Source organism: Trachypithecus francoisi, unplaced genomic scaffold, assembly GCF_009764315.1.
Source record: "Trachypithecus francoisi isolate TF-2019V2 unplaced genomic scaffold, Tfra_2.0 Lachesis_group15, whole genome shotgun sequence".
NCBI lineage: Eukaryota > Metazoa > Chordata > Mammalia > Primates > Cercopithecidae > Trachypithecus > Trachypithecus francoisi.
The window spans coordinates 16,204,611-16,226,187 of NW_022681460.1; the positions used below are offsets into that span (position 1 = coordinate 16,204,611).

Genomic DNA, 21,577 nt, shown 5'->3' on the forward strand with positions numbered 1-21,577 from the left:
TCCTTGCTATGGCCTATCCAACTCCATGACCCCAAAAATCATGAGCTTAAATAAATGTTTGTGGCTTTAAGTCACTGAATTTTGGGGCAATATGAAGCGATAGAGCCTGAACACTAACATGAAAATCAAAATTTATAAAAAGACAAAAATTAGAGGCAAATCGTATTTATACATTTATACATTCTCTCTATGCATAGAGAGCATTTTCTTCAATAATGTTTTCTTTTTCTTTAGGTTCCAGTTAGCAGTATAGCATCTATAGCATGATTTGATAGATGCTGATAAGTATCTCTCTAAAATTTCTCCACCAAAGCTGGAGATCCACTTTTAATTATTTTTGGTTAAATTTTGTTTGAAAGGAACACAAACATATTATTGGGAGGAGTAACACATTAAGCTATTATTTGTTATTAATATCTAGGAAAAAATAGCAAGCGAGGGTTTCGGACTAGGCTGGCCTTCAGTAAGCTGGAAACAGACTGTTCTTCTAGTCTTGTCCCTCAAAATGTTATCTTCAGATCGTCAACATCAGCATCGCGATGAAGCTTGTTAGAAATGCAGAATCAGACAGTATCTAAAACCTGTCGAGTCAAGCCTGCAGTTTAACATGATCCTAGCTGATTCCAGTTCAAGTTAAATTTGATAACACTAAGGCAGTGGTTCTCAAATTTTGGTCCATATAAAAATCATCTGGAGGGCTTATTAAAATGTGGATTGCTGAACTCCACCTCCAGGGTGTCTGATTCAGTAGGTCTGGAGTGAGGCAAAAGAATCTGCATTTCTAACAGGTTCTCAGGTGATACTGATGCTACTGGTCTAGGGACTACATCTTGAGAATAACTGCTCTACGGCACAGAGCAGGCAATTCTGGGGAAGGCAGGCTGTAAGAAACTCAGAATCTTGGGCTGCACTCCAGATCTACTGAATTGGTCATTAACCTGTCCAAGACTTTGGGGTGCCTTTCTATTCATTCAAGGATACCTTTCGTCCTTTAGGAATATTTTAAAGTTTACTTCACGTAAGTTTTACATGTTTCTTGTAAACTCTATTTGTAGGTGTTTTCTTTGTTCCTATTGTAAATGGTTTCTTTTTTCCACTATATCTTTCTAAGTGATTGCTATCTGAGTATGTGAAAAGCTATTGTCTTATGCTTATTAATTTTATCTCTCTACTAATCATTTTATTGTTTATAGGGCTTTTCAGAATTTGAAAGTAAACATTTTGCAACCTCTGATGACATAATCGATCTAGACAATAAATAATGAATTCTAAACTATTAGGTGAAAGCAGAATGGGGTCAGACCTGTGCAATTTGAAGCCACTCATCCATATTAGCATCACTAAAAATCAAACCAGATATTATGTGCCTTGGGAGGCAAGGCAAGAACAAGTACATAGTACCACCTGTGAAATATTGTTGCCTAAAAAGCGAAACCTAATCAAGTACTTAGACATTACTGCCAGTTTATAGGAAATGTGAGTAACGGAAAACAAGGCAATTAGCCCCACAAGAAAACAACCAGGTATATCTAGATACAGAACATTCCATTTTATAGATGACTCAGTTTCCCCACAGATTAACAGTATTAAAAAAGAAGGGAGATATAAGTGACTTAATAACCAGATATGCTGTATAGATCTTATTTGTATCCTGTTTCAAAACAACCAACTGTAACAAGATATCTTTGAGATATTTAGGAAAATGTGAATATTAGATGATTTTTAGAGAATTATTAATTTTGCTATGTGTGATAATGGTGTGCTGGTTTATGTTTTTTAAAAAGTTCTTCAGTTAGAAATGTATATTTAAATATTTATATGTGAACTGCCATGATGTTTAGAAGTTTTTAAAAAATACTTTAGAAAAAAGAAAGTTTAGGGAAAAAGCTGAAAGATGAAACAAGATTGGCAAAATATGGAAACTTTTGAAACTGGATGGCAGGTACATGAAATTCATTACATTATTCTCTTTACATTTGTATATGTTTGAAAAATTTCATAAGGTACACAACAAAATAAATGAAAGCAGTTATTTTGCTAAAGTTTTGTCAATCACCTCCTGCTTGGCTGCAGTTTACCTTCTAGTATCATTCTTAGCAAAGGCTCATAGGAATGCTATTCCTTGAATTCTTACATATTCAGCCTGTTGGCCTGTTCTCTAATTGAAGGACAGCTTGTCTGGTTCATACTTTCTCTACGTGAGTGTATTGTAAGCGTTACTTCATTGTCTTTTGTCATTGAATATTGCTGAGGTGCCACACCCTGATGTCTGATGCCATCTTTATTTCTTCTTTATTACTAACATGATATTTTATCCTATATTCTCATTGGTTTCTTTATCTTTCATGTCCAAAAATGTTAAATAGGCCTTCAGGTAGGTCTTTCTGAAACAATTTTTCCTGCTAAAAGTTTACTCTTTCATTCTGGAGAATCATTTTCTTATATTTCAATAAAAGAGTTGGAAAATTTTCAACTTATTTCCTGTCTGTGCTATATCATTTTCAAGAAACTATATTGTTTTGAACTTAAAACTAAACCACTCCTATGTTACTACTGGAATTTCATGAATTTAATTTTAAAAACTAAGTTAATTTGAAGTCTTGGCTCTTGTTTCATCTAAGTTTCACAAGCATACTGGGAAGGAGGTATTACCTTTTCTATGTTTGTAAATAATGCTAGAGTCCAAAAAGGCTAAGGTGGTTAAGCCATTGTGAAGTTATTGAACATCAATTTGGACCTACATTTGTCTACTCCTAATTTCCATCACACAAATTCTGCCTCATTTTCGTATATTCTTGATTGCTCATATAACTTTTGAAAGGATGTTCCCTCATTTGTAAAATGAGGATGTTGAATTCATACATCTCAAAGTCTCTTTCAACTCTGTTGTCCTAAATCTTACAGTCCGTAGTGTGTGAATTCCCAGTCCATTGGATTCTTAGTGTCCTCTTGGGAATAGAGGTCTATCTCCAAGTCTCCTGGCCTCTGTCTGGGCCCCTGGATTCTTTCCCATCCTGAACAGCTTTTCACCTTGGGTTTCTAAATACTTAGGATAGTTATACTCAAACTATGCTTCTACTGTATCACTGAAGTAAACTTTCCATTTTATTTTTTAAAAATTTCCTTAGATAAAAATGGCAATTGATACAGAAGGAATTTTTGGCAGTGGAAAGTTTATAAAAGATTTCAAATAGTCCCCAAACTTTAATTTTTATATATTTTAGAGTGCACCTTTCTTTCCGTCTGGCCAGCTATCTTTTTTTTTTTTTTTTTTTTTTTTTGAGATGGAGTCTCGCTCTGTTGCCCAGGCTGGAGTGCAGTGGCCCGATCTCAACTCACTGCAAGCTCCGCCTCCCGAGTTTACGCCATTCTCCTGCCTCAGCCTCCCGAGTAGCTGGGACTACAGGCGCCCGCCACCACGCCCGGCTAGTTTTTTGTATTTTTTAGTAGAGACGGGGTTTCACTGTGTTAGCCAGGATGGTCTCAATCTCCTGACCTTGTGATCCGCCCGTCTCGGCCTCCCCAAGTGCTGGGATTACAGGCTTGAGCCACCGCGCCCAGCCCAGCTATCTTTTTATAATTTCAGGTTTCCTGAACCTACGGCTACACCAATTCCAGAGAGAAATCTTCACAAGTTTTAAATTGCAATGAAAACTGAGATTAAAATGGGAAAATGAATTAATTACTTCACCTAATCACATTCACTGGGTCATTTCAAGAAATAGGATTAAGTCAGCAAAATAAGAACTCATGATATTGAGTAACTTTGCTTAAGAACGGTACCTTAAGGTATATGCATTCTTTGGCAGTTTATAACCTATAAAATGGTGACTAGTTGCATTGTAAAAACATTCTGTGCCTATATTTTATCATAAAGACATGTGCTTCTGCAATCATAATAATTTCTGATAGTTTCAACAGAACACAAGTATTTCTCCCAGGGGTTTCATTGGTATTTGTGTCACGGAGGAAGCATGAAGGATAGTAATCAGTGTTTTAAGAAGGGTTACTTCCTTAAACAGTTGGCTAACTGTGAATGGATTTCACCGACCCTATGCATGAAGTCAAGCAATTAAAGAAATATATGCTTACAAACTGGTCAATTTCCATCTTCTTTTGAGAGATGTCCTCAAAAACACAGCCTCCTTCCCTACCTCTTTCCCTACAGACAAATTTATTGTCTCAACTAAAGGTGAGATGGACTTTGTTTCAATCAAAACTGTTCCACTTTTATCATATCTCTCTAGTGTTTTCCACTTTTTTTCCAAATGGATTTTTATTTATTTGAAGCATGTAAAAGACATAAAGTAAGAGGTAACTAGGGGAAGAATTTGGATGGAGGGTCTGGAGGAGTGGCAGCCTTAATATGCAGCCTCACTTCTACAGGAATCACCCTAGAGTTCCATAGAACACAGTTAGGGAACTCTTCTTCTAAACAGTGGAGGCCCATTAGGATCACTCGGAGAGCATTTAAAAAGTTCTAATGCCTGTGCCTTATTCCCAGAGACCACAATTTAATGGGTCAAAAGTAAGTTCTGAACGTCAGGATTTTTTGGAAAGCTCCAGGGGATTCTATGTAGGAGCTAGAATTGATAACCCTTGCCCTGGAGTATCACTGAGAGGTCAGTGCAAGTCTGAACCAAATCTTACTTCTGACACAAACTAAACATCACACCAGGGAGGGATGGCCTGGAATTTGGTGTTCCTGAGGTGTCTCTGAATCCTTAGATCCAGACAGATCTTGCTTTAGGGTTTTGTTTCCCAGGGTATTTACTTCATGGTTTTCTTTTCTTAATTAAGAATTTTATTGTAAATAGTTACATTAATAAAATGTTCCCAAAGCTATTGCTATTTTCAATCCACTTAGGTTTGTTTTAAAGGAGTTAAGAATATGCCACCCCCAAATATTGCCACTTTGACATATAGACTCATTATTTTGAGTTAAAGGGACTTGAAAAGCAGCAGTCACAAGATTGCTCTGACCTTCCTGCTGTTTCTTAAAGGCAGGAGAAGAAATTCCCGTGTGAAGGATATCCTCCCTATACTAAAAAGAAAACAACACTCTTATCATCAAGGAGGGGCAAGTGAGGCTGAGAGGATTCTGTACAGATTTTATTAAAATAATTATTTTCTTCTTGCCTCCCCAAATAATTTAGTTGCCTTTTCGCAAATTACTATTCTTTGTCCAATTCAGTAGGTAAGTGTTCAACTCCTTGGGCCTCCGTTTCTTTATTAAAGATTCCCATGCTATGTATTAAGTAAATGTGTATGCTTTTTTTTCTGTTGCTCTGTCTCCTGTCAATTTAATTCTCAGGATTACTTTAAAAAAAAAATCCTAAGAGGATAGAGGTGAAGTTTTACCTTCCCTACAGTTTCATGAGTCAGTTTCACATGAGTTTCATCCAAATAACTTAAATAGCAGAAATAAAACCAATAATCTTCAATGCAAAGGCAGGGCAGCCTAGATATTCATGTGCTGGAATACTCGAAAGATTCAAAACTTCTCCCCTAGAAGGGAGAGCATTTGGAGAAATGCCTAATGCATGCAGGGCTTAAAACCTAGATGGCAGGTTGATAGGTGCAACAAACCACCATGACACATGTATACCTATGTAAAAACCTGCACGTTGTGCACATGTATCCCAGAACATAAAGTTTAAAAAAACTTCTCCCTTAGAGCATTTTTAGTAATAGAGCAAAAATGACATCTACATGCAGCCAGATTTCTTGTAAGTCCTGATTATGAACAAAAATGGAAGACGGACTTTCATAAGGAAAGTGAGAGGCAGTGCTAAGTTATTTAGTGACTTGTAGAATTAGTAAGAATCAAGCCCTAAGAGATTCTTCTCTGTGACTAAAGAAAAAATAATATTATGCAAATGCAGTCATAATAAAAGTTTAAGGGTAATTCCCTTGCAGGTGCTTTGCCTTCATGTTGGAACTCTGCCATAACGGTGGATGTGGCCTTCTGGGTTTGATCCAATCAGTCTCAAAATCCGCAGAGCTTGTGGCTGTACACATATGCTTTTCCACAAAAGAAAATTTCCTACATTTTTCCTCTTTCACCCCTCCCAGAGGTACAAAACAGAATAGAACAAATGTGTGAGTAATTATATAAGGCAGTTCTTGCCTACTCAGTGGGGAGAAACAAGCCTAAGTGGTTATGCTTGTTTAAACAAGTATCGTATTTTTAATAATCTCTCTGCCATATTTCTGGCCCAAATTGTAAGATGTCTTAAAATAATTTATAAATTGCTTTGCTTTTGCTGTGAATATTCATCATTTTTTAAATATTGAGAATTTTATTACCACAAAGAATTTGTCTTTCCTTTTAATTGATTTCCGCTCCCTTCTCTATTCAAAACTGCTACTAAATAGGAAAACGGTCTGACATTCAGTTCACTGTGATGCCAGCCTTCTCTGGAATGGTGTGTTGTGTTGGGCTGTGACTTCCATGGAATTCAATTCCTGTTTACTAAGGGCTCCCACTTATTTTATTTTAATACAGTATGTTGAAAAGAGTGGAAAAAAGAAAAGCAATTCAATAGGCTCTTACAACTAAGTTTTGAGTTAGCCTTTGATAAACAGTAAGAGCAAAGAAAGATTTTATATTTAGGCTTATCTGATGAGCTTCCTTTGTTGTTGGTGTTGAGGGATTAAAGGGATGAGTAATCTTAGCAAAATATTGAGAATGAGGCATATACAGTGCTTTAACCTTTGGGTCCTCCCTTGCCTGCACTGTGCTAGAACTGCTCTCTCTGACCAGGTCTCCTGTTTCTACCTGGTTGGTTGTGAACCTGCATTCTCCACATTTGTCTCGACTCTTCAGGTTAATCACTGAGCCTCTCACTTGGCTTTGCTATACCCCTTCAGCTCTGTGCATTGTAAGGAATGCCTGGGTTGCAAATCTTACTAGACCCTGGGGATTCTGTTCCGTTCCAATACCTGGGTTTCCTACTTCAATCTTCTGGCTGGGGTGGGAGGCATGTACAATAACAGCTAATTTCTCAAGTATGTATTTACATGTTATTCTAAGATAAGACAGTGGCGAGATATCAGAAAATTTTAGCATCTTTGTAATGAACAGAGTCACAACTATTGGCTATCTAATGGAAGTTAATATGGGGTAACCTCCATACACCCTCCTGCTTCCCAGCATTCCCTTAGGGATTTCCTGTCAGGTTGCTTTTGGTAGCGAGAGCACTGTGTTGCTCAAGGTAAAGTAGATTGGAGCTGAGTGGAAGTTGTCCACCACTCGTATCTGCCTTCAGTATCTATGTGGAGAGCACAGAACCCCCTCTCCATGTCTTGCGAGGCAGAAGTTACATGTCATCTGGTGAGGTTAATAGGTAGGCAGTTGCCGTGATGTGCCTTCAGCCCTCATGAGGTGAATGCAGCATGAATGAGTCACTTTTTGAGAGGACCATGAGCAAAAATCAGTCTCCACAATATCAGTGAGAGATTTTAACCAAGTGAAGGGCAGAGATTGCATGAAAATAAACAGGTCCTAAGTCTTTTATTTTATGGCCCCCAGGCTGCATTTCTGAGCCTATACCTTAAAGTAAGTTGTTGTGTGTAAGAGAAGGAGTGTTGAGGAATGGAAAGCAACTCTAAAACTGAGGTTTAAATATTCATCCTAGTAAAAGAAAGAACATTCAGAGGACAGGAAAAAAATGCCTCCCCATTTTGTGCACAGCATTATGATGGCAGCAAAATTCAAGTGTTGTGCATTGTACTGGGTGTGTTACATTTAGACTTAGACCCAGAATTGTGAAATATGGTAACTTTTAGAGAAGTATTTGTTTTTAAGACACTTGTTATTTAGAAAATTAAGGAAGCCAAATATAATCAGAAAAAAAAGAAAGCAAAGTAAGTAAAATACAGAAGCATAAAGGACTCCGCCCCCTCCCACCCCTTTTTTAAGAGAAAGGTAAAAACAGCCTAAGATATGTTGCTGTCTCTGACTTGAATGCCCTGGTTTAAGTTCATTTTATCTGGGCACTTTTCCTATTCACATTAAAAATCAGATTATCTCTCGTAACGTTCTTTGAAAAAAGAAAATACACAGAATGTTAAGAGAAATGACTGAAAAAGACTTAGAAAAAAGAGTAACAAAAGAAAAAGCCCCACAGGATTAGATGACCAGAGCAAACTTTTGTAATTCATTCCTTTATAAGAAGTTCAAAGGGAAACCTAATACTATCTATTGTAGCACAACATCATTTTTCTTACGAGAATTTGGTTATCTCCCTTCTACCAAAGCGTTCCTCTGAGCTCACTGTCCTGAGTAATGTTAGCCCCACTCTTGCTAATGGTCTAAAATATTTACTTTGCATTAACAATGTGGTTTCACTTGACTGCTTCCAAATGCAGAGGCATTTTATTCTGAAGTGTTTGCTTTCTTTGTTATTATCTGCAAATGTATAACAAAGACAGTTATTTCTACTTCAATATCTTATAGTTAGCATACTAAATGGAGTCTGCAACACTAGTTATTTGCCCCAAATTCTAGCTCTGAAACAAAGAAAAACAAATACCAGCATCAGTAAGATAAATACTGTGAGCAGAAGATTCATAGATAAAGTGAGACATATATATATATATATACACACACACACATATATATCTGTTATTAATTTCCTGGACAAGAAGAACAAGATATTTATCAATTACTTTGTCCTGTTTTGGAAAATCTTGGAATGTTTTTCATACCCAGATTCTCTTCCTGAGGGGCTCCCTGTGATTGCCAGGTTCTAATTATCCTGCCATTCTGGCCACAGTTAATGGATTAGGGTGGGCATTTTGAGCCTGGACAGTCAGTTCACAGTTTGGCTAGGGCCCTGGAAGTGAGCTAGCATGAAACTCTACCTAACACAGGGCTAGTGATTGGCTGGACAGGTTAAAGACTCTCTTTTGGGGACTTGAAATATGAAACACATAGAGAAAGTCACAGTTTGGGTGATTGCGCAAAATGCAAATGACACCCAGAGAAAAAAAGAGTAAGCAGAAGCCATGAGGCAACAAAACTGTGAAACACCAGAAGCAATGAGGTGGAGAGAAGGAAAAGAAAAATGGAAAGATATTATTAGGTAATTATAAGAGCAGAACAAGCAGAGAAGGTTTGAGTCACGAAAATGGCACAGGACTGAAGTAGAGAACCACAAAGGCTTGCTGCTGAGGGTTCAAGATAGACTAAAACTGGAAGGATTTTCCAATTTTTGTTCTTTCATGGGGTCTGATTGTTGTGTCCCAGAATATCTCTACAATAAACCCTAAAGATCTGACATAAACCAAATGCTGGTAACCTAAAGGAGTCTACCTAAAACAATTTGGCTCCATGATGAATTTTAGGATAATTTTCAAGCATTTTCCATAATAATATGAAGTGCACTATGTAATGATTTGATTACCTACTTAATATCTGCATTTGAAATCGCAATTGACCTCAGAGTAGCAGAATGAATATCTCTCTTCTGAAACATACTACACTCATATAATAAATAATAATGGAAAAACAATAATAAATATATAATTTAATACAATTACAATTTATATTTGATTTATATTTAATTTTAAAATACAATATTATAAACAATATTGAAAAAACAAATGTTTCAATAAAATTATCAAGTTGAGTTCACTATCATTATTTAATAAGAATCAGTTATTTTCCTGTTCAGGATCCTATCGCAGTTTAAATCTTGTTGTCGTGGATTTGTTATTGTGAACAACCAGATACTTTTAGAGTGCTAATTTTGAGTGTAATGAATATTGCTTGAAATAAGAGGGCAGCTTCTGCATGTGGTGTTAGTATTGAGCAGACAGAGTAGGAGTCTTTCATTTAGAGACAAATGTGGACCACTGCCCTCTTCTGGACAGACTAGGAGGAGCAACAGAGTGTAGATGAGTGAAAAGTTCTTCAAATATTTTCTAAGTTCACTTCAACAATATTTAATAAATGTCAACAGATGTGGATTTACCTGGTGAACCAAATCCCTAGAATGCTATAAATGATCCCTCCTTTGGAAAAACTTACAGATCTGATGGGGAAATGAAATTGTAAATGCAAGATAACTTCACTGGTTAATACAATAAAGAATCAAATTTTAAAAGTTTACTAGTATTATCATAACTTTGGGAAACTGTATTACTTCCATTTTTGTGAAACATCTTTGCTTTCTTTAGATGGAGACTGGAACTATGTACAAAATAAGCTGGTCAACAGCAAATCGTTGGAAGATCAACAGGCACAAAACACGATAAAATTGAATTTCACGAACTGATTAAAACATTAAACTAAAATGCAGACTTACAGTGCTCTGCTTTCATAATAAAGATGGTTTAAGTAAGGTTAATCATGGGTTCCCTTACCTGTGCAAGGTTGCTCTGTCATTTTTGCTTACTTAACACTACAACTCTTGCCTCACGTAATGCAAACTAATTATCTACCTTTGGCACAGAAAGATCTAATGAACATTCCAGAAAGTGAACCTGGTTAATTTAAAGTCTATGAGACCCACTGGCAGGCTTTAAGTCTAAGCCCCCAGCTACATCTTTCACTGGGTGGTAGCTCAAGGGCCAGTCTGCCATTTATCCTTGCATATCACCACCTTGGGCTTCCAGGGAAGAAAGTACAAATTATTGGCAGGTGATATTCCGGAGTTCTTGACCACAGTGTCATTTAACAGTACTTCCGACAGTAATCAAATAGAGACAGTAGATTTATAGTCATTGGAGGGATTGAGAAAGGGAGCATAGATATGGTTGTAGAAGTTGAAGAAATTTATAGGAAAAAAGAGGTAGTGGTTGTATTGAACAAATTTCACAGTATTTAACAAAAAGTCTTTATTTCAGAAGAAAAGTTTGCACACTGAAAATTGCGCTCTTCAACCTATTTTGTGTCTTCAGTGGCAGAAAGTTGACACCACTCTAGCAATAAAAGCAGGTGGCTTCCTTTGCCATCTCTTCCTTCCACCAGACAGCTAGAGTTGCACTGAACGGCCAAATTCATTCCAGTGTGGGAGAGCAGGTGGAATAGGGTCAAACATGAGGTCACCAAAATTTAAGATGGCCATAGAAATGTAAGTAACAATCAGGATGGCTCATGCCTTCTGTGCTGGTTGCCAGATTATTGCTTCTCAGCATAAAACCTACTGTTCACTGCCCTGCTTGTAATGCTAGCGCTCCATCAGGCAGACATTTCTGCTTGGCCAGAAGAAGGTGTTGCAGGGACACTGCAGGAAGAAGGGGTTTTTCTTCTGTCTCTAGCGTGTCTTTTGTTGGCTTGCTCCTGCTTAAGAAGTGGAACTCTGTCTAAAAATGATTCCTCCTTTGGGTGCTCATTCTCACCCCTAAATTCTATAGTGTGATTTTTTTCCCACTTTCTCAGTAACTAATCCCCTATAAATAGCTCATAATGTTTTCTATTCAACCTTTCATTTTGAAACAATTGTGTGATTCCCGTCTCCTGACTGAACCCTCTCTGGCTCACCTTCCAAGCTGTGGGACTCCCCTCTGAAAATGTCTAATAAAATCAGATTTGGATATCCTTGTTGAAGTGTCAAATCAGTGCTTCTGAGCACAAATCTGTATTGGAGATTGGAAATCATAGCCCTCGTGCTGTCTCCATTCTAAAGTGGCTCAGGAGTTTTGGCTTGAAATGTTTTCATTCGTCCCATAGATTCAGTCACAGCAGTCTTGTGCATTCAGATCAGAAGCAGAAAAAAACAGTATGACTAGCATGATTTGCTGACATTTTTCTGCATACACTCAACTCTAATCTCAAATGGACCATTTTATTGAAATAAAAATGATTCATCCACTGGGAAAAAAATTCCCTCTGCTATTTTGTTTTCTCTCTGGATTATGTGCTTAAATCTTTTGCCCTAGAGTTTACGCTTACAAAATTCACCACTTAGATTTACTTCCATGTTTTAGGCACCCTCATTCATATTGCTTCCTATGACCATTTCCTTGATTTTTTTATTACTTATCCCCCAAAATCATTGCTTACATTATTTAATTAAGGTAAAATTTCAATTTATACTATAAAAGGAAAAGATCTCTTCTTTTGCTTTCCAGAATTTCCAACAAGCACAGTATATTAGATACTGATTTTTTTAACCTAAAAATCAGGGTTTCAAGTTTTTTAAGTCTTTTTATGCTGTGTTTAAAAATCCCCTCTTACAGTGAAAACAAAGCAATGTGATATTTACACTGAAAAGTGATAAATTCCCCCATGTCCCTCAGAGTAATCATCATATTGACATGGACCTGAGAGCAAAAAGCTTCCCCAACTTTGACAAACATAATTTGTGCAAAGCCAAGCAGTTATAAACACTGTCAGTAACTGGAAGTTATAGATGCTTTGCAGGAGGCTTTGGAAGCTACATTCACCACACTCAGCTATTTATGATTATAATTCAATGTGCAGATGGTAGCTAGTGAAAGTAATACCCGAACTTAAGGAGAATGACAGCTGAAAGAAGTCTCTTCTGACAAATATGGAAACCGAAGTTTGGACAGCCTAAGCAACTTGCTCAGAGTCACACAGTGGGAATGTAAATCAGCAGGATGTGGACTCTTCCTTTTTAATCTCCACTACATTGGACATGGTTAGGCCAGTGCTCATCTACTGAGGGGGATAGCAGCTCCTAGTGTCCAAATTACTTTCAAAAGGCAACATGATTATAGTTATTGTCAAACCTAGCCTTTGTAATCATCTTGATTTAAATGATCAAGTTTTTTTTTTTTTTAATTATACTTTAAGTTCTAGGGTACATGTGCATAACGTGCAGGTTTGTTACATATGTATACTTGTGCCATGTTGGTGTGCTGCACCCATCAACTCGTCAGCACCCATCAATTCATCATTTATATCAGGTATAACTCCCAATGCAATCCCCCCCTCCCCCCTCCCCATGATAGGCCCCGATGTGTGATGTTCCCCTTCCCGAGTCCAAGTGATGTCGTTGTTCAGTTCCCACCTATGTGTGAGAACATGCGGTGTTTGGTTTTCTGTTCTTGTGATAGTTTGCTAAGAATGATGGTTTCCAGCTGCATCCATGTCCCTACAAAGGACGCAAACTCATCCTTTTTTATGGCTGCATAATATTCCATGGTGTATATGTGCCACATTTTCTTAATCCAATCAAGTTTATCTCTAATTAGCTTCTTCTAATAACAAAACTATTTTATCATAAATGTGTTTGGAAACCCTAAAATGTATTTTGTATAACTAAGGAGGTTTTTGGTTCTTTGACCAGAGATAGGTGCAATTGCACTTTCTGCTTTCCCTTATAATAAACAGAAAGACATACAGGTGTGTAAGTAAGCTAAATTATCTAATATTTCATTACTACAACTAAAATCAGCTATGGTAATTCTACTGCATATTACACATTTTCATTTAGACCAACTACAAAATTTTTCTCAGAACAATTATCATAGTAGAAAAAAATCTTTAAAGATACATTTTAAACAATTAGTTCGTGGAGAAAACACTAGAACAGGGTCAGAAGAATTAAATTCTAAGCTGGGTTTTCTTACTGTGTCCGTGGTGATAGCATGTAAGTCTCAATTATACTATCAGTAAAATGGGGCTAATGACAGATGATAGATGTTCTTTTTATTTCACAACATTCTTATAAGGGAAATACAGGCAATAGGTAGGAGTTACTTTGAAATTTTATAAAGAAAATATCAATGCGTTTTTCAATATCGTGTTATAATGCTGCTGACTTATTAATTTTCAAAATAAGTCTTATTTAATATTTGTAGTTATACTTTGAAGTAACCACCACAAAAAGTTGTTGTATACGATAAAATTCTGTTTTAAAAATGGATGCATTTTAATGTTGTAGGAACTAGACTTTATATTTAGCTTGGCATCTTCTTTTTATATAAAATGCAAGGCCAACTAAAGATTTTTGCCTTCAATGATTTGGCCCTTGTCATGGGATTTCTTTTCAGACCACTAGATGGCGCAACTAAAGGTCTACTACATGTTAAAAGGCATCGTCAGAGGCCTAATGACAGACCGACCTCCTCTTTGAAGAAAAATACGAGTGAGGAAAACAAGAGAGAGGAATGTTATGAACAACTGAAGTTACACAGTCCTTCCCTCGCAAAGGCAGAGGCGTGCAGAGTGCAGGGTAAGTTCAGGAAACCTGTTCCTACATGCAGTCTTTTTACTAACTCAGAGGCAGGGATCACTTCTCCTGTCTGGGCATAGGTTTCTTCATCTAGTCAATTCTCTTTAAATGCATTCCTTCTCTCTCTTTCCTTCCCTGGAGACAGGACAGAGATCATGAGTTCTATGGCTGCCATGGTCTCTAGCTGCTCAGTACTTGAGAAGGATGATAATGGTGTTCGGTAGAAGTGTGTGGTCTGAGAGGGCAGCCAAACAAATTTTACAGCCATCAGGTTCTATTCCTGACTCTGCCATGCTCTGGGAGCAGCATATGACTACAGTAAACTTCTTCTGAACTTGGCCTAGTTCTCTGTAAAACTGACTGTATCATTTGACATCTGCCTTCTCTGAGGAGAGTTTACAAGGATTAATGAGATAATGCTGCCAACAGGCCCGACATTTGAATGAAAGCTGCTAATTATTAACAAAGCCTCAGTGGGCAGGTCCATAACTAAAGTCTGACCTTTTATCTTTGTCAAAATGCTCCTTAAATGGGTGACATTATTGCTACAAGTAAAGGAACATTTTGCTGGAGAGGTAAAAATGATTAAGAGGAAGGACATCAGGCCTTTGAAGGAAGGTGCAAAGAGCAGGGACAACTGTCCTACACTAGAGAAGGGTGAAGGTGATGAATATTCTCCTCATTGACAAGAAAGAATCTTGCATAGGAGTGGAAGTGGATCTTTTTCATGTTCACCGAGGACAGAAGACACAGGAAGGAATTCATCAGAATGGTTGATAAAGACATGAAAAGCTTAGAGAAGGGATATTTGGAAAGCAGATGTTGTGCATGTTTCTAATAGGGGAGAATCAAACAGACTTGTTTCTAACTTGGTGAAAATTGTGTACCATTAGGAGGTCAAATTTCATTAGAAGCTTCTTTACTCTTTTAAAGACAGAATATGATTTTTGAATATAATTTCTAAATGGGGAACATTGTGGATTTTTTTCATGGGTCTCTTCTTGCTGAGATACGAATTCATTTTCTTTCTTAGGCTCTCCATAGAACATTTCTTACTCGATTCCTCTTCAGTCTTTTCTTTTTTAATCTGGAGCACTGAAAGAACTCTTGTTCTATTTCCACGTATTGAAGCCTTCATTGTCAGGTAAAGCGAGGAGTTCCTCAAGGAAGGGACTTGAGGAGCCCTTGAATGTGTTGGGCAAGGTGAGGAGCATTCCCAGGCTACCTCTTGCAGAAGAAAAGCAACTTCCCAAGAGGCCTGAACAAAAGACTGCTTTGATTCCTTCTTCCTCCTTCTTCCCCTCTTCCCTTCATCTTTTCTTTTCTTTCAACTAATTTTTATTGAGTATCTACCCGGTAAGAAGGCCTACATTACACCCCACATAAACATGTACTTCCTATTGGCATATTTAATTTGACTTTCAGCTCTGTAATTTTCCTGTGGCTAATAGAGAAATATCCTGATTGAGGACCACAGGCAACAAGAAAGTTTTACATGAGACTTCCTAGACACCTCTGGGAAGGATTTATATGCGATATTTGTTAGCAGCTATTTTGAACTTAATGACACTAATTTTTAAAAGTTATCGTTTTTATTTTCTACTAGAGAAGCCTTGTTCCTTTATGTTCCTCTAATTAAAGTGAATATGTGGAATTATCTCTTCTGAGTTCCTTCAGAAGCTTTGCAGTGATTTGGATGGTGCCCTCAGCGCCAAGAATAGACAGTAAGAAAGAACCAGAGAATCCTCCCATTACACTGCACTATTCTAACTGGATCAGCCAATATTCTCTGGGCCAAGGGCATTTACAGTATTGAGCATATTTCAGATGATCTCTGACCCTACATCGTGTGACAGAATGTAATTCCAGATTCTCAGCAATGAGGTTGTATATGCCTCTACTTCCAGTTGGTTACTGCTCTTTTTTCAACAGATTTTTTTTTTGTTCTGTTAATCATCTTCCTAAATAAATAAGTGAATACATTAATAAATGGAAAAAGATGTGTACCATACATATACAAACATATGTAGAGGAATAAAAATTTTGGCTAGTTGTGCTAACATATCTTTAGAACGAAGTCTCCAAATTGCCCTTGAAATTATTTTCTTCAAATGTTCAAAGCCTAACAAATAACCTTAACCTTAAACACATGAGTCAGGTTTTATTGTCCACGTTCTATAAGTTTTCAGATTATTGGTCAATGTTCTACCGCCTTATGAATTTGCAAGACAAAGTCTTAAATTTTTCTTTCTTTCTTTTTTTTTTAGAAACAGGGCCTCACTCTGTCACCCACACTGGGGTGCAGTTGAATGATCTCGACTCACTGTAACCTTCACCTCCCAGCCTCAAGTCATCCACCCCTCAGCTTCCTGAGTTGTTAGGACTACAGCTGTGCCACCACGCTCAGCTAATTTTTGTATCTTTTTGTAGAGATGGGATTTCACCATGTTGGCCAGGCTGGTCTTGATCTCCTGAGCTCAAGTGATTTGCCCACACTAAGCTAATGGGATGAATTTTGGCAAAGATCAAGAGGGAGTCATTCTCAAACCAATCTAATTATCCTCATTATAGAAAGACTATGTCTTACTAATCAAAGAGCCTAGAGGGCTACCAACTAGAAATGCAACAAAACACAACCATCTACATTTATATATTACAAGTATTTACTTTCCATTAAAACAGCTGTTATTCTTGTAGTATTGCCCATATAATTAGTTTCATTAAAAAATGTTTTATTTTCTTTTTCTTTTTTTTTCTTTTTTTTTTTTTTTTTTGAGACGGAGTCTCACTCTGTCGCCCAGGCTGGAGCGCAGTGGCCAGATCTCAGCTCACTGCAAACTCCGCCTCCCGGGTTCACGCCATTCTCCTGCCTCAGCCTCCCGAGTAGCTGGGACTACAGGCGCCCGCCACCTCGCCCGGTTAGTTTTTTGTATTTTTTAGTAGAGACGGGGTTTCTCCGTGTTAGCCAGGATGGTCTCGATCTCCTGACCTCGTGATCCACCCGTCTCGGCCTCCCAAAGTGCTGGGATTACAGGCTTAAGCCACCGCACCCAGCCTATTTTATTTTTCAAACTACTGTTTTGGATCTTACTTATATTCTGACAATATAGAAAGGGACTTTTTTCCCCAACCTGGTTAGTGGTGTGATAAACTCACTGTGCTAAGGTTGGAAGATACTCGGATAACAGTTTCGACTGCATTATTCACTAGCCATGAAATAATACAAGTAATAATATCAGTAAATGGAAAAATCTTTCATTTGGATTGTATTTTTTAATGTAGAATTTTTTCCCACATATACTATGATTTACTGTTCATCATATTATTTCTGGAACTTAATTTTCCTATCTGGAAAATGGGGATAGTAACTCCAGTTCTGCCTACTTCAGAGGGTTACTGTGACAATGAAAGACAAAGAGTATGTAAAACTGCATTTAGGCTCAGAAAGCATGATGGTATAGAATGACAGCCATTCATGCACAAATTAACAACACTACATTAATAACCATAGGCCAAGATTTTTTAAATGCTGGCTGAAGATGCATTTTCCAGTTGAATTTCTAATAACAGTGAGCTAATCCTGGATAATTCCTAGTTCTCTTCTATATATCAGGGCTGTGAAAGTTCTTAGAACAAATATATTTACAGGAAGTTCTATTTTTCTCTTGGGAAAATACTCTGGGAATGACTAAACAATATTCTCTGATACTACCAAAAACCATCTCCCTCCATGTGCTGAAAATGATCATAAAGAAACTGGTTTGGGGCATGCATGTTGTAAGGTTGCCCTATTGCACTCCCCTTTTGTTTACCTTCGGAAAATGCTTTTCCCACTAGAAGACATACACTCTACACACTCCTGTCGTCAGGAAAATCTATAGTTGCTTAAATGCATCTTTCAGTTCACAGTAGCTTTATCTCTGTGCTGAAATAAAATGCTTTTCAATTAGAATCTCCTTTCTCAGCACCTAACAATGAATGCAGATGGAACCTGTCCAATCTGAGCAGAAAAACCACCAAACTTAAAAATAATCAGAGATTTTCAAGACATATCGACAGAGCTAAAAACATAGTTACCTGGGCAATTATGTCTGTAATTTCTGAATAACTATGGCATCTTCCCACACAGGATCGAGCCAGAAAGTCTTCTACAAGCCGTGTTCCAATGCCGTAACCCCTGTGGATGAAGGAAAGAGTGTGGTCTGAAAATGCTAAGAAATTAGTGAAGTCTATCAGTTTTTAAGAAGGGATTTGTGTGTTTAGCACTTGTGCAAGAGAATCACAAATCAAACCAAATATGAGGAGTCAAATGGCTTTTGGCCATGGGCTTCTTATTCGTCCCACAGACCACAGAAGCAGAGAGTAACACACCGAGGAAATATTAACTGTTCTCCTAGAAGCAGAATAGTCTGCCTAGAATCAAGACTGGCCCAAACTTGACAATGTAAATTAAAATTAAGGAAGGCTGGTGTCTGTAGCCTAGTGTTTCTCAGTGGCAACTAATTTTCTCATCATTAGCTCTGATGGAAATCAAATGAGAGTCTAGCTAAAGTGTCTGCTACATGTGTGATACCCGGATGCTCGCTCTTCTCTTAGCATTGTTATCAGGGTAGAAGGGCAGGCATTTCCAGGATGAGCTCTGGAAGGAGGGGAAGAAAGGAGCAGAAAAAATTTTTATTGTCAGTGAAAGTTTCGGCAACTTCAGACTCTGAAGTTTACTAAGAAAAAAAATCTCGTTTTTCATTCCAGGGAAACAAACTATGGGACTTGGGGGAAGGAATTGTATTATCTCCACCCCAAGAAAATAGCTCTAGTAGTGCCTGAAGTACAATTTTGAGAACCTGCGATTGAGATGTGATTATACACACACTGAATATGTAACTAAGGTGGCTGAGCACACACTTTCAATAAGATAAACTGAGAAACGACTAAAATTCCCAAAAGGATACAAAGAAAGGTCAAAGTCTCTGTCTTATAAGAACTTGCAATCTAGCTGAGAAAATGTGACCTTCAAGGTGGAAATCAAATGGAACGCTATTTTTGCCAAACCCCTATCACAAAATTGGTCTTTTAATTTTACAGCCACATGTACATAGACAAGTGAAACGATTTCCAGTGGAGCCACAAAACGCCCAATGAGACACCACAGTGTTCAGAGGCAATGATTACTCCAGAGGCTCTAAAAAGAGATGAAATATTTGGTGACTAGGTGGTTGGAGGGAGACAGATTTGATGTGAGAGTGCTTAAGAATTCAATGAATCTTGTGAGATATCCTATTTATATTTCTGATTGGATAGAAATATTCAGTTTAGCTTCCTTGACTTTAGAGAAAAATGGTTTATAATTTCAGCCAAGAAGCTCACACTGCAAAGACTTTTAACAATCAACATGTCTACTTTACAGAAATAGTTGTATCAGGATTAAAAAATATTTCCAGTGTTTTCTAATTATCGCTTTGCATATCCACAGCTCAGCAACCGGGAACAGTGGTCAGAAGCCAAAACGTTATGAGCTGTACTATATCTACACATATTGCTTTGGTTAAAGGGTATGTTTCTGCAAAGTAGATATTTTATAAATTAAAAATGTAAGAGGCTCTCAGCAGAAGCTATAAATCTAAATGTGAATTTTTTTCTTAAGGAAAGATCTTTCTGCAGCTTCTCAAAAATTTATTCTTTAATATTTCATTCATGTTTGTTAAATGTATACTCAATTAGCTAACCAAAGGTATTTTTTTAGTCAAATAAGTGAGCTTTTTTATTATTCACAGCTTTTTCACAAAACAATGCAAGTTTAACATAAGTCAAATAAAATGAAGTAATTTCTGGAAATGCTATGTCAGATGTTTAAGTGTGACCTTAGTGTAAAATAACTTTAACATTCCTCACAGCTATAGACAGTTCAGCTAACGAAGTGACCGAGAAATCTATAGGTGGACAGTTGGGCAGTTCTCTTCTTTGTGAATGCCCTTGACTAATTAAGTAGAAATGCCAAAAAAAAAAAAAAAAAAAAGAAAGAAAGAAAAAAGGCATGTGTACAAAATAAATTAGAACTTTTTAAAAAGAAAAATAATATGCATACAGAAAGAAGAAAAATGAGAGTTTTAAAAAAAGATTTTCAATCTTTATGTTGTCTTTTTCTGTATTTCAACTGAAAGTACAATGAACCCTTTTAAAAAGCTCTAAAATGTTAGGCTAAATTTCCCCTTCAATCTGCCTAGATAAATCTTCTAACCAGTACACATTTTCCAGTCTTTCCTCTGTTAGAGTCCTCTTCAGAGTTTATAATTAAGAAGTTTAAAAACCATTGACAGATGTTTTATTGTTTGGCAATCATCTGATGATCACATCGTTATTCAGAGAAAATCAAAAGGTAGAATTTGTGCAGGAGGAATCTCCAATAATAAAGACAAAGAGAATGGGTCTCATTTAAAAAGGAAGAAGTGAGTTTTTCCACCTAATGTGTTTTTTAAGAAAAGCATAGTAAGGATTAAAAAACATTCAAACAATAAAAATGCTATCTCAAACAAAATAAACTCTCCCTTTAATTCATAATTCCCATTTTCTCCATCTTCCCCTTAGGAAACTGCCATTATGAGTTTCTTGCATATCTTTCAATAGATGGTCTGTGCTTGTGTAAGCATATATTTATATTGGAAGGAGTTGTGTTAGAACAAAAGACTTCTGAAAAGAATAAAATGTGATGTTCCGTCATGTTGTTAATAGAACAATTTCAATTTTACCACATATTTTGCTTATAAGCAACTCTTAAGTCACTTAAGAAATGATTTCTAACTGAAGAGAAAACATCCCACACTTGATATTTGTAGGAAAAATATTACTTTATTCTATCAAACCAAATGGCACTTGTAAGAAATTATGTTCAGCTTTCAGATGTGATTAATTGAGATAGAAGAACCGCTGCTGAAATGAAGCAAGGGAAGTCATCAGAGGCAGCAAGAATGCAGGTGATATAAGAAACAACAGACATTCAATAAGAATGAAGGACTTCCACTTACATTTTATCTAAATATTGGTTCACATCTTCATCTTTCTCATAATCCTTACACAGCTGGGCAACCAGAGCTCCATAGGTAAGGACAAAGAGATCTTTATTCTGGAGAAAAAGGGGGTAGTTTCTTGTTACAGGCAAGTTATGACAGTATACTACTGTATTTCTTTTTTTTACAAAATCTGGTTTGAAGTAGCCTTAGAGGTCATCTGTACATTTTTTCCTTCCTCCTATTATTGCAACAATTCGCACTTTTGAAAACAAATTATATTCACATTTGGATACATTGATGTGGGGTGGGGGAGAGAGAGCTGTTAAATAAAATGAATTTCTCAACATGAGAACATCCTTCTATGCATTTGCTTACATGATAACTTGCAATGTATTTTCATGGAGGACAGTTTTTTAAAAA

General features: G+C 36.9%; 1 protein-coding gene across 1 annotated transcript in view; it reads right to left on the minus strand.

Annotated features, from left to right (window-relative positions):
- Positions 1 to 21,577, minus strand: part of TRAPPC3L (trafficking protein particle complex 3 like) — a 47,507-nt gene that overhangs the window by 24,132 nt on the left and 1,798 nt on the right. Inside the window, exons 2-3 of the mRNA XM_033234375.1 lie at positions 21,173 to 21,270; positions 18,231 to 18,330 (exon numbers count right to left, since the gene is read on the minus strand). Of these exons, the coding sequence (XP_033090266.1) occupies positions 18,231 to 18,330; positions 21,173 to 21,270 (198 nt within the window). The remainder of the gene's footprint in view (positions 1 to 18,230; positions 18,331 to 21,172; positions 21,271 to 21,577) is intronic.